This window comes from Monopterus albus, unplaced genomic scaffold (genome assembly GCF_001952655.1).
Source record: "Monopterus albus unplaced genomic scaffold, M_albus_1.0 scaffold31.1, whole genome shotgun sequence".
NCBI classification, from domain to species: Eukaryota; Metazoa; Chordata; class Actinopteri; order Synbranchiformes; family Synbranchidae; genus Monopterus; species Monopterus albus.
The window spans coordinates 2249986-2266681 of NW_018127911.1; the positions used below are offsets into that span (position 1 = coordinate 2249986).

General features: G+C 39.8%; 1 protein-coding gene across 10 annotated transcripts in view; it reads left to right on the forward strand.

Moving 5' to 3' along the window:
• Positions 1–1832: 1832 nt before the first annotated feature.
• Positions 1833–16696, forward strand: part of ttll7 (tubulin tyrosine ligase-like family, member 7) — a 68265-nt gene continuing 53401 nt past the window's right edge. For 2 of the 10 annotated variants that reach the window (XM_020596674.1, XM_020596683.1), the window contains exons 1-6: positions 2123–2561; positions 8930–9318; positions 9598–9729; positions 11763–11884; positions 13323–13390; positions 13702–13860. In XM_020596674.1, coding sequence (XP_020452330.1) covers positions 9294–9318; positions 9598–9729; positions 11763–11884; positions 13323–13390; positions 13702–13860 — 506 coding nt within the window. In that variant the 5' untranslated portion in view covers positions 2123–2561; positions 8930–9293. Of the gene's footprint in view, positions 1886–2122; positions 2609–2633; positions 3476–4063; positions 4142–5214; positions 5301–6889; positions 7037–8929; positions 9319–9597; positions 9730–11762; positions 11885–13322; positions 13391–13701; positions 13861–16696 lie in introns of those variants that run through there. The other 8 variants (XM_020596678.1, XM_020596679.1, XM_020596676.1 and 5 more) reach the window with 8 other exon arrangements.

Sequence of the window (16696 nt, forward strand, 5' to 3'; positions counted from 1 at the left end):
CTCCTTTTCTCCTTCTCGGTCTCTGTTTCTCTTTTTTTCCCGCGGGACACTCGCCTGTCACATTGAAGGATAGTTCCCAAATCTCTAAGGCCATTAATCTAATTTAAACTTTCTCGGAAGCAACTGGTCTCAAGCTTAACATTCAAAAATGCGAACTTCTCCCTATTAAGGACTGCAATCTAACTAATATCTCTGGAATACAAGTTAAAGACAGTGTTACATACTTAGGTGTTACTATATCCAAAAATCAAACTTTAAGATGTTCCCTCAACTTTGAGCCCATACTCAAGAATGTTAAGAAAAGATTTAATCAATGGCTTCAACGCGACCTCTCACTTTTAGGTAGAGCCTTACTCTCTAAAGCAGAAGGAATCTCTAGATTAACATATGCAGCTCAATCTTTATACTTAAATCTGCAAATACTTAAATCAATTGATCAAACATTATTTAACTTTATATGGAAAAATCGCATACACTATGTTAAAAAATCTGTAATGATGAACACATATGGAAATGGTGGCCTTAACTTATTAGATTTTACCACCCTAAACAACACCTTTAAAATCAATTGGCTGAAATCTTATTTGAAATCTCCTTTATCTATCTGGTATATATTCCCTCACTGTGTTTTCTCTAAAATTGGTGGCTTAAAATTTACCTTGCTCTGTCAATACAATGTTAATAAAATCCCAGTAGTACTTTCCAATTTTCACAAACAAATGCTATTGTCATGGACCCTAGCCTATAAACACAACTTTTCCCCGCACAAATGTTACTTCTGGAACAACCAATATATAACTCATAAGAATAAATCTCTATTTCTTTATAATTGGTTTGAAAATAATATCCTGTTGGTGAAACAGCTTTTAAATGACCAGGGTGTTCCTTTGACATTTGAAGAACTGAAAAATCGATTTAACTTTAGTCCTACACTAAAGGAATACTCATTGACTATTGGAGCGATTCCCTCTGGACTGCTGATGCTCTTCAAGAACCTGGACAATGATACGGATGACTCCTCTTTTCTATTGGATCCAGCCGACACGTTCATAGGGAAAACATGCTTCACCACTATAAGAAAGAAGAACAATCGAGCTATTCGCGCTATTTTTCAACAGGATGTAGTGTCTATGCCATATATTATATCATACTGGAATACTTTGGTTCCGGACATTTGCTGGGATAAAGTATGGTTATTGCCTTTTAAATATATGATCAGTAATAAAATAAGAGAGGTCTCCTTTAAGTTAATTCACAGATTTTACCCATCTGCTCATTATCTTACAAGATTTAATAGGTCTATTAATACATCGTGTGTTTTCTGTAATGCCTCGGAAGAAACTACTGTTCATTTATTTTGGGATTGTCCATTTTGCTATGATTTATGGCAGAACATCTCTGTATTCATCACCTCCAAAATTCATTATTCCCTTGCTGTGAAATGGGAACAAAGCTATCAAAATTTGTAATATATGTACTTCCCTGAATGTTTTTACTTAACTTAACCCATTAAGTCACCCCCTGGCCTAAAAGTTTCATGTTCACATTGTCTGCTTCGATGTTGTTCTTGTTTTTATGTTCTTTATTTTATGTTATAGTCCTCTTGTTTCCGGTCTATTTACTTATGTATAACTACTGTCATATGCCTCAATAAAGTATTTGGGGGGGGACTCGCCTATCACACAGTGATGACGTCACAACACATGCGACCTCATACAGCTGTGGGTGAGCGCTGCATGTATACAACTATCATAGCGACACCCACTGGGCACTTACTAAACAACACCTTACTGCACTAGGGAGAGTTTCAGTTACTCCCCTTAGGAAATTGTAATTTTATTACTTGACCTGGCCACATATAGTTCACAAAAATCTGAATATGAAGGTAAGGTTGACTGTTTCTGAGGAATACCCACGTTACCGTAGTGATGAATGGTGTAGGTAATAATAAGTGAATGGCAGGCTCATAATCTCCGAGCCCGACGCGCCCATTAACGGCAGGTTGTTTTTTAGCACCATGGTCAGCGACACAGTTGCTCGGTAGCTTCCCAGTGTTTGTGTCAGTGAGTTGTAGAAGACGAGTTGCGCCGAAACCTACGTTAAATAATGCGCTAAAGGTGTAGCAAACAAATGTGGTAATGCTTTTGTTTTCTCTCACAGCTAGTTAACAGCTGAAAATAATGTTTGCTGACTTAAAACGTAGGCCCTACAGTTTACTAAGTGCCACACTGGTAACAGACTGAGAATGGAAACTTCAGCACTTCATTCAGGTTCCCCCTCTCACAGAGCAAATGGTTTTGTCCGTGGAATCGCTCCAGCAGTCAGCACACAAGAGGACCACAAGATACAGATTTAAAAATATACGTATATATATTTTTAGGTCTGTCAACCCGCATCAGTTTTCAGTTGTAACACTATTACACAGAATTAACACAGATATAGTCCTGAAAATACTCTCGGACGGTTCCTTTCTAAAGAGACCTCAGTGTCTGATACGGTGATAATGCCGTTTGGTTGAGACCAGCAAAAGAGCTGCACCACCAGTGCCTGGAATAAAGAAGGTAACGTTAACATGGTACTTCGCTCTCGCCTCTTCATCCTTTTCTAGGTAGTGTGGCTAAGCTAACTGTAGTGTTGCCCAGGGTCATTAGGTTTTACTTGAATTATTTGATGGCACTGCATTTAGGAATTTATTATTTCATTTTGTAGCAACAAAAAACGAAAAGGCCCTCACTTGCTGAGTTGGTTAGACGTTAACGTTGTCGTAACGCTACATTTAATGTTAGCAAGTTAGCTGGGTAGCAACATTGTCAGATCGTTTCCTTGTTTGCTCCTTACTCCTGACCGGTACCAGTGGCTAGCGACCTAACGTTAGCTACTGCCTTCTAGCAACCAAATTATAGCAATAATACACCTGCTTAGGTTTTGTTTAATCTGTGAGTGCAACCATTCGCTTGGAAACCCTCATATCCGAAATATTACATGCGGGATTTAAGAAATCCAGTTTGTGTTAATCCTGAAATATAGACAAAATATCTGAGGGGGACGGCCTAATCCTGCCAGTTATCCGGAAGATACCATATTTTCCGCTTAGCTGTGAGCATCATAGGCCCCCCTCGCTGCTCTTAGTAGCATAGCTCTTAGCACAAGCTAGTTTTGCAAGAACCCTCAAGAAATCTGTGTTGACATGCAATCGTATTGTTACTATACGTTTTACTTTTGGGTGCTCTGAACCTGGTCTCTTGGATCAGGGATGTGGTGTTTGAAGAATTATTTGAATATTAGTGTGGTGTGTTTGTAGTCCAGTGCAACATGCTCATAGGGCACCCTGGAGACGACCATTCCCAACAGAGTAGATGGATTACATAATAATAACAACAACATAACATATGAGTTCTGGATGGCATTCTGCCTCTTGGACAAATCCTGGAGATAATATGCAGCATCCATTATTTTCATGCAGCATTGCATAACAGTAAGTAATTAGTCTTGTTTACTCTTTGACACCTCTAAAACTACAAATGCAGGTAGGTTTGGCCTGTTTAGATTTTTAAAATTACATGCCACAATAGTCAGAACAAGTCAAAGTAGTAGCGAGCAGTCTTTCTTTCCATCAAAGTTAACTTATCTGTGTCAGCGGCGGTTTGTTTCTTCAGTTGATTAATTCACCTTGTACATTTTACTTGACACGGGACTCTCTTTTACAGTGTCTCTGACTCGTCACATCTACAGATCCCTGCTCGGTTTTCTGATTGTAGACCACCTACTCAAACCCAGTCTTATCTGGCTAATCAGACAGGTTTATGTAAGAAATCAGAGCAAAGGGTTTAACAGTTGAACAAACGCCTCTGTACACATTTTTGCAACCATAAATTATTTGCTCCACTTTGTCTTTCAGAAAATAAGGTCAGGCAAAAATTGTAGCTAATATAAATATTTACTGGCATTTGTACAGCAGTGGCTGAACTTCATTTATTTTTGACTGTTTTGCCTGCATGACTGTAGATTTTCCCTCATGAAGTTAAGCTTAACATTCAGATGTTTTTTTTTGCATGTATTTCAGTACCCTGTGGGCTGACAGCTCCCACTCTTGTTCCTCCTCCTGTGTGAAAGAAGGCACAAAGCCAGGGTTGGGTCACTGGTATGAGCTATTTTTACATCCAATGGAAATTTTAAACCAACTACTTTCTATGAGGGTAACTAACTCATCTGTCATTTCTTTTTCTGGGAAGACACTGTGATGGTAGTGGACAATTAGATAATAACAAAGTAAAAATTGTTTTCCTAAACGAAATCTTGCAAGTACGCTGTATGTTTTAGAACTTCAAGATGTACAAAGCAGAATCACTTTGGCATTGTGCCTTACAACTGTAAGAAAATGTTCAGTGAAAAGGAATTACATTAGTTATATGGCAAAAGGTACATTTCTACTTGAAAATGCATTTGTTCATATTTGCTTTTCAGTTAAGGATGTGTAATAGTAGTGTCTCTGCTTGTTTGAATGGTTATACTGTACATACCCTGAGTTCCCAGTAATGCTGTAATGGGAGACTGGGGCATAGTGCATGTACTGCACTGAAAAAAACTGTCTGCAAATCCTGCTATTTCAGCATAATACAAAGTTAAGTGGTGTTTCCCCAAAGGCTCTCTATTGATTCTGTATTTGACAACTGCTTTCAAGATGCAGTTTCAAGCAAGACAGGGAGCACATAAAACAAACCCTTCAGGGATGTACTGCTGGTTGTTGAAGGGACTTGTGTAATGGCTTTGACAATGCTTGTCATGTAAAAAGTCAACTATTTTGGCTTACAATTTTTGGGCACAGTTAGTATAGAAATATTGTGCTGTCTTGGTAGATTGGCTTTTGATATAAAAGGGGGCACTACATTTTTTATCTGCAGTTGCCTTATCTAGTGGTGATAATGCTAGAACAACTTCCTGACATGGTTTCAGTAAATGCTCCTGATGTGGCCTAAATGCTGCAGAAAAAACCCTGAAAGAGAACCATGACATATGATATCAAGACACAAACATTACCAACTTGTGTAAGATGGTAGTGGGAAGACTTTGCACATCAGTACACTGAAAGACAGACAGACATTTAGGGCCAGTGAAACACAAAGTGATGCAGATGAGCGGTGGAGAGCTGACTCTCTACAATCAAGCCTTTCTGTGTTGTGTGGCAGAAGGGAATTACATGAGCTCAACATCAGTATAAACGCTGCCTGTTCGGCTCAGCTGTGGTGGCCCTCTGGCTCACTCTGCTGGCGAAAAGGTGTAATTGCACCAGAGGATTAATGGTAACTACTCTGCATAGGGATTCATTGTGTTTACTTGAGCTAGCAGCAAAATTGAATGGCGAGTGATATTTACAAAACTCTGAACCCCACTTTGTTGATGTTCTCATGTCGAATACTCCACAAATCTATTATGATTTGCCTGACAGAAACCGAAAAACAACAACAACAACAAAAAAAAATCAAGGAAAGCAACTAAAAGCTGCTTCAGCAAAGTGTAGTCTATTATATAGGACTGTGTAGAATAATAATATAGTAGTATTTATAGTATAATGATATTTAAATGTTTGTATTTACAAGACAGGAAATTTTGACAGCTATTGAAAATATACGAAGGATATGATATGTGACCGTGGTCAGTGAGCTGAATTCAAACCTGTAACGTTACAAGAAGATGACCTCCTTTAGACCCTCCCAGAGTAGATTAAGAAGGAGAGCGACCGCTATCTAAACCGACTCTATAACAACTGATCATGGGAATGTTGAATACTTTCGAAACATTAGGAGCAGGGCCATAGAGTTACACTGACTTGGCTGCTATTTACTTAAGTAAGAGTAAATCAATAGCAATAATTATGTGCGACATGGGTTAAAACATGTTTTATAATCTTTTGACTGTCTCAAATATTGTCACTTTAATGGAGTAGGTACCTAGCTAATTAGCTAAATTAGCTGAGCTATCTATAACAACAGAACACAGAATTAGTTTGCAAATGGGTTAAAACATGTTTTATAATCTTTTGACTGTCTCAAATATTGTCACTTTAATGGAGTAGGTACCTAGCTAATTAGCTAAATTAGCTGAGCTATCTATAACAACAGAACACAGAATTAGTTTGCAAGACATTAAAAGTAGTAATTTGCTGATAAATCCCACTGTTCCCTACAGAAGACAATGGCTGTTTGGAACTATTTGAAGCTACATGAGTAACGTGACTTGCTAACATTTTTAACCTCTCAGTGTCACAACCCTGCTTTTTTAAGCGCTCTGGACCCTCTAACAGTCAGTGATAAACAGATATTCTAATGTGGTGTCTGGTTACACTGAAGTCCAACTACAGTCATGTGAATGCAAGAAACACTAGGTCATCTTGGGGTTGATAACCACCACTACCACTAAGACAAATGAACAAAACTAAAACTTTTTGCTGGGTCATCCATCAGTGTGTAACCACTGAAATCTGTGCTGACATATCACTCTAAGAGGCACAACGAAAGACATTTAATCAGTGGAGATATTTGAAAACTGAAATTATATTTGTGAATAGGTTCTTTGAGTTTTGGCAGTATGACTTAGCTAGAAGTTTTGAGTCCAGGCTGAATGCTAAATATTAGCTCTTTCAAGCCCAAAGATCTACACCATTAATAATTGCTAGTATAGAGATAAATAGCGGCATTAAAACATTACATTTAATTTAGAATGTCTACTGTAGCTGAAAACAAGAGGCTGGTGAGCAATGTTGGTAAAACACAAAAAGAGCAATAAAATAATTGTTCCATAAATGAGGAGGATGAATATTTCAGAAAGATTGTGCAGAGTTAATTAGAATTAACATCAAGCCCTTTGCTGTTTGATTGTGTGTATTTTTCAGAGATTACTTGCACTACAGAATACATGCCTGCTCAAATCACATGTGTGTCTGTAGCTGTGACTTGCTCCTAAGCGTTTACATGACACCGAGGTCTGGTGCTCCCGTAGGGACAGTAACAGAGGGCCAGCGCACCACTCAGAGGTGGGGGTAGGTTGTCAACAGCACAGCTTGCCTCACTTTATCACCCTGACTCTCTGCTGATCTCATTCCTGTCTTTCTCCTCCCCAGAATCAATGTCTTGTGTTTACCACAGGCAGACCAAGGGGCTGACAGTGATGAATACTGAGTGATTGAGTAATGCAATTGGATTGTTTCCTCACTCGAATTAGTCCATAGGATTCTGATTGAATCGATAGGGTTGCCTTTCAAGTCAGTTTGTGTGCATATCCTACAATGTGTGCATGTGTACTTGTGCATCTACAGTACAGGCATATGTCTGTGTGTGGACAGTAAAGATTTGGAGATAGGAAACGGGCTTTTCAGTATATTCTCACCACTAGAGGCTACTGTTGATCTCTTTATGAAATGGGCATCATGAGACTGTGTAGATGTAGCCTAATTAATTTATGTTACCAGTGATCTTTATGTGTCAGAATATTTCATGGACTGATGCCCTGCATCTTCTCAGCTCTACTTTTTTGATTGTGGTTATTTTTTCTCTTCAAAATCTTAACATCCTTCACTTTTTTCTTTCTCTTCAGCCATATGAAGAGGCTGAGTAGGAAACTGCCTTGCATGCACATGCAGTATTATACAGACGTCACCATAGATACATAATAACAGTTAGTTATAGACATAACTCTATATAACATACCTATAATCTATATACATATATAGATATATATACATATATATATATAGATCAGCTCAAAAACATAATACCCCACACTCACATATATTCATAGCAACTGTTCAACCTACAGTATGCTGTTTCCTCCAGTATTTACAACATATTTTGGTAATCTCACCCATCTTCAAAATTTTAATTCTGAATAATTTCCATGCTGGTGGCAGCTTCATTCCACACAATTAGAATGTGCAGTTATAATACATATAACACTTTTCCCATTCATACATAATACATAAGTTATACAAAACACATCATTACACTAACTTTGTGTAAGCAACAATATTGACTGATGTAAAAAATAATTCTTCAGCTTATTATATTTAAATTTTAAGTGAACTGTAAAGCAAGGAAACAACTTGTAGCTTGCTAGTTCAGCAGTGGACAGAGTCCCACAGATTTACCTCAGTGGGCATATAGGAATCTATAGCTCACCTGGATGCTTTGTTTTTTAAAATGGGATGAAGTTTGAACACCTGGATGTGACAAAGGGAGAATCGGCAAACCCCGCACCAAGATATCAGGAACTCAAACACAGTCTCTTTTTGCTGTGAAGCAACATTGCTATCCACTTGGTCACTATGCTGTTCCTGCCATCAGAAAATGCAAAGGACAGGACATCTCAACAATGGTTGATTACCTCAGAGTGGTTTGAAGGCACAGACACAGACCACAGCCAAACATTAACAGAATTTGGCTTGTGACTGGTGTTAATTTCCTACACTGTTCCTAGCCTCAAGCATCCTTTTAACAAACCACTGTAAAGATGCCATCTGTTTGAATTAAGTGACCTCCAAGCCATACAATGAAACCCAGCTGGCACAAGCATGAGACACAGTGAGATGCTGCAAACCCTTTACTTGACAACCACATTAATATTTCACAATGGTTCCATGGAATACTAATTAGTCCAGCAGACATCAGACAACTTTAGTTCATTTCATTACTGCAGTGTCAGAGCTGTACAGAGTTCTCACCGAACTGCTATGGTCAGTGTCATATTGACTAATGTAGCTTGTGACTGGCCTGTGTGTTATAGTTGCAACTGCTTTAAATCAAAAGCAGGTTCAGTGCTCTCCAGTCTGGTGCAAAAATACACACATCGGCACGGTGTATTGTAGTCATTCTCTGAACAGTCAGCCCAGTACTACTGTTCTGCAGCTGTAAAAGATCTTTTTTCTTCTCCTCCACAGGCATTCCTATCCATCCCTCTGTATACCCCCTCTCCCCTTTTTCCTCTTGGGGCTGTAAATAAGCTGGGGCTTTGTGGACCCTTGAGAACCCTTCCCCTCCTATGCTTCTCCAGCACTGCAACCCCTCTACAAAGTCACTGCCCACTCTGCTGCTGTTCATTATGCTGCTGAAAGGCACCAGGGAGATGCTCAGATGATCCATTGGGCCATCTTGAACCACACTGTCTATATATCCAACAATAGGGACAACTAACTAGTGCAAGTGTGAGAGAGCACTGGGAGTGTGCTGTGAGTACTCTGCGAGGCCTGCCCGCCAAGCCTGGCAGAAAGCTTGGCTTGCCCCTTCACTCCTCCAGCTCCTGAGATGCCCTCCCCTCCCAATGATGGAGGTGAGTAAGAGAGGTCCAAGTCTCAGTTTTGACTGGATTATTCTTTTAGATGATTAGTCAGTTAGCACATTTTTGTACAAACACTGTGGCACTCATAAAGCACACAAACACATAAAGTTGATGATAGAAGAATCATGATGCATGCACAAAACCCACTAAATCCCCTGAAGAAATGAGAGGAATATATTAGAGGACTGCAGAAAATGTTGCCCCCCTTGCTATATGGAGCAGAAACTGTGACCATATCCTTGTTGTACTGTATGCTGTCTCCTCCTCCAGAGGATCAAGGCGCGTCCCCCGTGAACGGGCCATCTGTGGGCTCCTACCAGAGCAGTGGGAAGAGGAAGGTGCACAGGAAAAAGAAGAAAGGCACTATTACCGCCAATGTTGCTGGCACCAAATATGAGATTGGTATGATAACATATTTCTAATGATTGTTAAATGCTTTTGAAATTGCAGTCATGACAACAGTACATAAAATATCTAATAAAAGTTTTAAACGCAATTAAAACAACTTTGGGGCACACGTATATGCTACAGTCAAGTCAGTCTACGAAGATGAAATGTCTTTTGACAACAGGGTTTGTCTTAACTTAGAAGCCAGTGTACAGTAGGATGAAGAGATGCTCGTTGTGTGATGGATGATGAAACCCGTTTACTGATGTACATGGTCCCAGTAATGATGCTGGAAACATCACTGGAAAACAAGGGAGAAGCCTGAAATGGTTTAGCAGCAGTGCAAGTGGTTGTAGTTTCAGCTGTAATATTAGTCTAACTTTAGTTGTACTGTTTAACATAGTAGAGACATGTGGGAACACTATGAAGATTAATGAAACACAGAGTAAACGATAAATGGTCTTGTCTGGTAAGCTAATTTTATCATACAATGCTTCAAATTTCAAGCTTGCTAAAGTATGTTTTGATTTTCTTCATGAAAAGTTCATGAGTGAGCAGGACCGGTATTTTCGGTGGTCCTGCAGGTAAGATTAATGTACTGAGACACAGTGAATTGTTTATTAATTTTGGAAACAGCTCTTAGTCTGGCTCAGTCAGTCCCTCAAAACACTGCAAATCCAATCACAATGTTGTTACAACAATAAAATCTAATTTGCCGAGGTGGATTGTTGAAGGAGGCCATTGTTATTTAATGTCTTAAATTAAACCTAATAGAGTTGCAGTCCACTGAAATAGTTCACACGACGACAGCTTGGCCTTATGTATGTACATAAATCTTTATTGAGGTAATATAACTTGACAGTGAGGTTTTTCAGGGAAGGGCCAAAAGAGCATAGTAAGCACTTCACACATGTTCAGTATATTGTGTGGCAGCAGAGCTCTCAGGGGTGAACTGCAACCTATAAAACTAAAGAGTCAGCAGCCGCAAGTAGAAGTTGAGGACTGTCAGGATCCTGCAGGTAGATGGGAGTCTAGCTGTGAGTCAGTTTGCTAGCTGTGACGAGACTCTCACGGTGGCCATTTTGAGGGTAGTGCAGAGCTATTCTGAAGCAAAATTAACACTAAGGGCCAGATGGATGGTTCATTTTGGCTATTGCCTTTTTTTGCACTAGTCTTTTTTTGCTTCAGAATTGATAGTATTTCAGGTAAAGGTTAAAGGTTAGGGAATATGGTGTTGGAAATTTGCTTTACACCCACTGAGAGGGAAGGTCTTGTCCTAAAGATGTTTGTTTAGTCAGATGCATAAGAAAGGACTGATTATAGCTGTGTACTCAAAAAAATTGACTGGTTAAGTGTAAGCATAGGCTTGCTGTGATGTATACCCTCCCTGTTCCAGTTAGCAAAACACTATTAGCCTCTATTGACATTAACAGATGGATGAAGTTCCATCGGAAAAATCTTTTTTTCTATTCAAGTGCCATCATGCAGCATTAGGCAAGCCATGTCCAGATTTCTGAAGGCTTTCAAGAAATTAATTAATACCTTGTTTCGTTAGGGCATATGAATTTTTCATTACTCACTGAATAATGAATAGTTGTTGGATTAATGTCCAAATGGGCTTGCCACCTCTCTCTCATATTATGGCATTTCCAGTGGGATTTGAATGCATTAGATACAATTAATGTAACTTTTTGAAGAGAGTCACCACCATTGGCTGCTCTGCAACCATTCCATGAATGGTAAATATTGCTGCGAGCTTCTATAATCTCCTAGACCTCTTTTAACATATATGCAAAAACAGCATTTAAGCATAGAAAAATGTTTGGGTGAAACACTGAACTGTAAAACAGAGATATTTTATTTGTTGGTGCAAGTCACTCTTATTTTGCATCTATATACTGTAGAGTATGTATCAGTATGTTTCTTTGTCATAAGTATGGCTATTCAGTTCACTCTTCTTAAAGTTAATTTAATTTAATTAATTTAAAATCACTGCATAGCTCATTCTAATACTGGAATGCCATCTAATGTGAGTGTTTTACCCCCAGTTCGTATAGTCATCAATGAGATGGATTTCATCAAGACCCGGGATGATGATGAAACTGCCAACCTCATTTGGAATGACTCGGCTGTCCAGCATGAGAAAATCGCTGAGCTCAGGAATTACCAGGTACACTGCATGGCTACTGTGTCAAGTTAGAGCACCTTGGTAGGCTAGAGGTGAGAAAAGAGAACTTGTGACTGGAAGTGCTGCACTGAACAGATGGATCTGGGAAAAGCAACGGAAAGCTGAAATATACTAAATGTCAGAATGAAAACAGAATAAAAAGAAATAAAAAAGTATGAGCGGGAGAATCTGGATCTGTCCATATGCTTTTTCTCAGACCCTGGGAGGAAAGAAAGAGAATAGCAAATAGGAAACAAACCAGACAGAGTGAGAGGGAGAGGGAACAACAGAGCTTACACAGAGACAGACGGGAAGATTGACAGGTAGACTGACAAGTTGTGAGCAGCAGTGGGTGGGGGGCAGGTTTCAGATGTCACTATTGATGTTGATAAGATGGGCCTAAACAACAAGGGTTGCTCTGAGTTCTGTGCACTTGTGTGAGAGTGATCTTACCTCTGTTTGACCTCCCTGTCCTGCTGAGTGAACTTGGCTGCTCCCCCTCGGCTCTGAGCGTTAGCCATCCATCTTCCCAAGTGCTTATTTGATTAGACTGGGCACTAATGATCGATTAAATCATGGGCTAGTCAGAAAGAGTATGGCTTGTTAAGATAGGGGCAGCAAGAGTTCAGCTAAATAGATTGAATGTAACAAATACTGTAACAGCTTAATATGTATCAAAGTGGATAACGTTTCACATAGAACTGTTGATCTGCTGTCAATTGTTTTCACTTGCTCCTTTGCGGCGCTATGGTGTTTCATGAGATAATTTCTCAGAAGAAAAGTAGAAGTCCCTCAACAATTGGTTTTGATTTCCGCTCACAAACCACGTCGTCTTGCGGCATTGGCATAATTGTGCAATCTCTTCCGAATCCCTAATTACATCTGTCTTGTTTGGATAATAATCACGGATTCTTTTTACGCTCTGTGTTCGTTTTCCCCTCTGCCCCCCCCCTTTTCATTTTTTTTCCTTTTAGTGATGTACTGTGAGTTTTCTGTCAAGTTTCAGTTCATATGAGCCTAATTAACGCCCCTGTTCAGGCTCATTTGGTCAAAGAATACAGAAAACCCAGAGTTTTCCCTTTACCCCCCACCCCTTTTCGGTGCATTCAAAGCAATTCATTCAACTGTCACTGCAGGAGCTTGCGATGCAGAACCAATTACCTCAGCCCCTCAGAGTTGAGATTGATTGTTTTTTTTTTCTCGTCTCTTCCCTCCCCAGCCTTTAAAGTATAAAAAAAACATAGTAAACTAAATAAGGGTTGAGAAAGGTCTCAGCGTCACCTTTTTGTTTTGAGTCTGTAATTGGGCATAAATGTCAGAACATTGTAAGCTCACTTCAGGTTGCTGCCTTTAATGTGCTCATTTTTATGAAGGGGTGGGGGTGGAATTGAGTGGCGTAATGGCCTTAACAACATTATTATGTCTGCCTGTCCCTCTGCAGAGAATTAACCATTTCCCTGGCATGGGCGAAATCTGCCGGAAAGACTGCCTAGCAAGGAACATGTCCAAGTAAGTTTTCTGTCTCTCTTAACACAGAAAATGAGAGTACTTTAGTTCAGTTGAAGATGTGCAAAAGCAAAACATTTTCAAAGCCCAGTATCTAACCAGCTAGCACTCTAAGAAGTTAACACTCAACCATTACAAGCCAAATAAGAAGACGCTGCTGTAAAGGCACAAAATGCATCTTTAATGTCATAAAAAACGTAGCTAATAATTTTCAAGAGTATAAAACTTCACATCATTTTAAAAGTTAAAAAGGTTGCTTTGAAAAAGAAGTATGATCACTGTACTCCCACAAACCCCTCTTTCATTGTCTGCAGAATGATCAAGAGCCAGCCTCAAGACTACAGCTTTATACCTAAAACCTGGATCTTCCCTGCTGAGTACACTCAGTTCCAGAACTATGTCAAGGAGCTACGCAGGAAACGCAAGCAGAAGACCTTTATTGTCAAACCTGCTAACGGAGCCATGGGTCACGGGTAGGTTGGAGGCTAGCAAGTATCCCAAAACATCCTACCACAGTGCCTATAAGACTGAAGACAAGAGTGACTGAAGGAGAGGATAAAGAGCAAGAGAGTTGAGTGAGAGAAACAGGGAATTAGTAGCAGAGCAAACAGAGGACCAGCATAACAAAACAAGGCAATACGAGGTTTGTGACCCTAATATGGGTGTCTATGGAAACAGCATTATGACTAGGACCAGGCTGAGTATTTGAGCTAAGAGGATGTGGTGAATCTCATTGTTGACCTCGATGGTCTCACTTTCCATAAATCAGAGGTTATCACTGCCAGTAGAGGACCCACACACACACACACACACACACACACACACACACGGTCCCTGGCAGTTACTGTAGTTCCTTGCCTGAAGGTCTCTGCATGTGATTATTGGATTCCTTTATGAGGCACCATCAGCAGAGACCAGTCTTACTCGAAAATGGACCAAGATGGCTGCTGCAGGGGACTCAGCTTCTCAATAGCAACTCTTTATCAAAAGATGAGCAAGCTATGGTACCTGTATGCATATTTCATATTTTCACTCCCATGGGGTAAGGGCCTATCTCAAGTTGTGATGTCACATTTCCATGGCATGTTTTCACTATCCTGACAGTTAGGAATTTAAGGGAATCAGCATCAAATCCAGTTTTTTCCAGAGCTACAAGTATGGTGAACAAACTCTGTGTACACGTATGAATCACCAGTTTTGAGGTATACCTGTACACTCTAAAGAAATCAAATATAAGTAATATAATTGATAAACACAAAATTTGGGAATCTTAAAATAAGAAATAATTCTCTTTAATATAAACTAAAAGACAGGCCAAAGTGTGAATATTATGATTTGCCTAAAACACAGGGCCTTCTGGAAATAATTTGTTTTTGCTTTTCCATTGCACGCAATTCTCTTGAGCGCTTCAGAATAAATTGAAACTGCTCAGATTGCAAAACATTTGTTAAATATGCATTTCGAATTGTTAATTTTTGAAAATGTAGTCCCTGAAATGCTTGTATGATGATGTACTTGTGGAGTGCATGCATCACTGGTACCAATAGGTGGAGATATTGAAGTACAAATGACTCGGTGTGCTTCACCTCTCCCTCTATTTCTCTTTGAATTTGTCCTTTCTGGTATAATGTGAGCATTACTTATAACGCCATGGTGCACTAAGCCCTTATTTATTAAAGAATAAAAAGGCCGAATTATTGCAATACATTAAGAATATGAAAGATGATGAGTTTAGCTCGACCACTCAATGGCAGGCGGCTCACAAGATTAGATTTTTCTCAGGTTTTTTGCATGGTATGACGCGGCAGGAAATTAAGTTATATCTACCCCCTGTAATTTATTTTTCCGTCGGCCAACTAAATGAAGCTATTGTTTGTGTCTGAAGCGCAGCTTGTTATAAGGGAAACAAAATAAAAGCGCATACAGGGCTTAAAAAGGCGAGATCCCCTCTGGTGCCAAATTAAATAGGCAAGGGAGAGTGGGTTGTGATTATCTGACACCCCAGCTCATCAATCACGTTGTCTTCTCCTCAGCTACTCCTCCTCGACTAACTAACACCGTTAACCCCGTCCTCATCATTCAGCTTGCTGTCTGCTGTCAAGAAGGTCCCTCACATCGTCGGTCAGGCTCCCATCAACTTCCTCCTCTTCTATTCTGTACAAGCACGGTGATTAGCAGGCCAATGAAGTGCTCGCCTATAATACAGAGGTCTTTTAGTTGGCCAGACCAAGTGCTGATTAATAAACCCAAAGTAAGAATAACACTGCACTAGGGCAGAGAAAGTTTTATCAAGCCTCAGACAGGAGGACAGCTGAACTAAGACCTTATTTCATCAAGAATGGCAATACCTGATCCCAGAATAGATTCACACTGCAACTCTGCTCTCTTACTTTTGATAAACAAAGCACCCTGGATAGGCTCACCAACAATGTTCCAGTGGTTTTGCTTCAGTGGAGTTTAGTGAGCAGGTGAATTATTTAGTTAAATTACAACAACCTAGACTGCACCATTCCCAGGGTACTACATGTTCTGGCTGTGATTACAGAAGCCACAGAGCAGAACAATGTTTGCCCTCTGGTGGCTTGGTGCCACAATATTTCAGTGACCTTAAACTGTACATTTTTAACAATGAAGTCGTTATGTCTTGGCCAAATATTGTGTTTGTGTGTGTGGTGTGCCCGCTTACATGTGTATAATGGAGCCTTCCTGGCTGTACATGTAACATATTTAGCCCAAGTCTGCCTTAACTATGACTGATGGTGATATGGGTCAGTCGTATTGCTTGTACACAGTGGCAGATTGTTCAAAAATGACCCCTCACCCTCTCTGCTCACATGCAGGCTCCCACAGGCATACAGACAGACAGACATACACACTTTCATATGCACAAAGTTTTGAAAATATCACCCTTCACCTTCATGTTCATAGCCACATGGAAACTAACTAGCCACACAAACTAACATAACTCATTCTTGAATCCAACTAGCAAAGGTCTGCGCACTATAAGGTCTGAGTGCCAGTGACATGAAACCAAAGCAAATGAATTAGAGTGGATGTTGAAATGGAGCACAATGTCTGCTCGTATGAACCTGCCCACATCTAAAAGACCCTGCTACAGCAATTGATGCACTGTGCCATTCAGACAAAGTGGCATTTGACTTCATAAAATCACACTGCTCTCCATTAGAGCTTATGACTCAGACAAACCAGCATGTGTTGTACCTGTCTGTTTCTTGCACGTTTATTTTTCAACTCTTTTATTTAGAAGGTCAGGTAATGAGCAGAGTAACAAAATAATTGGAACGTTTG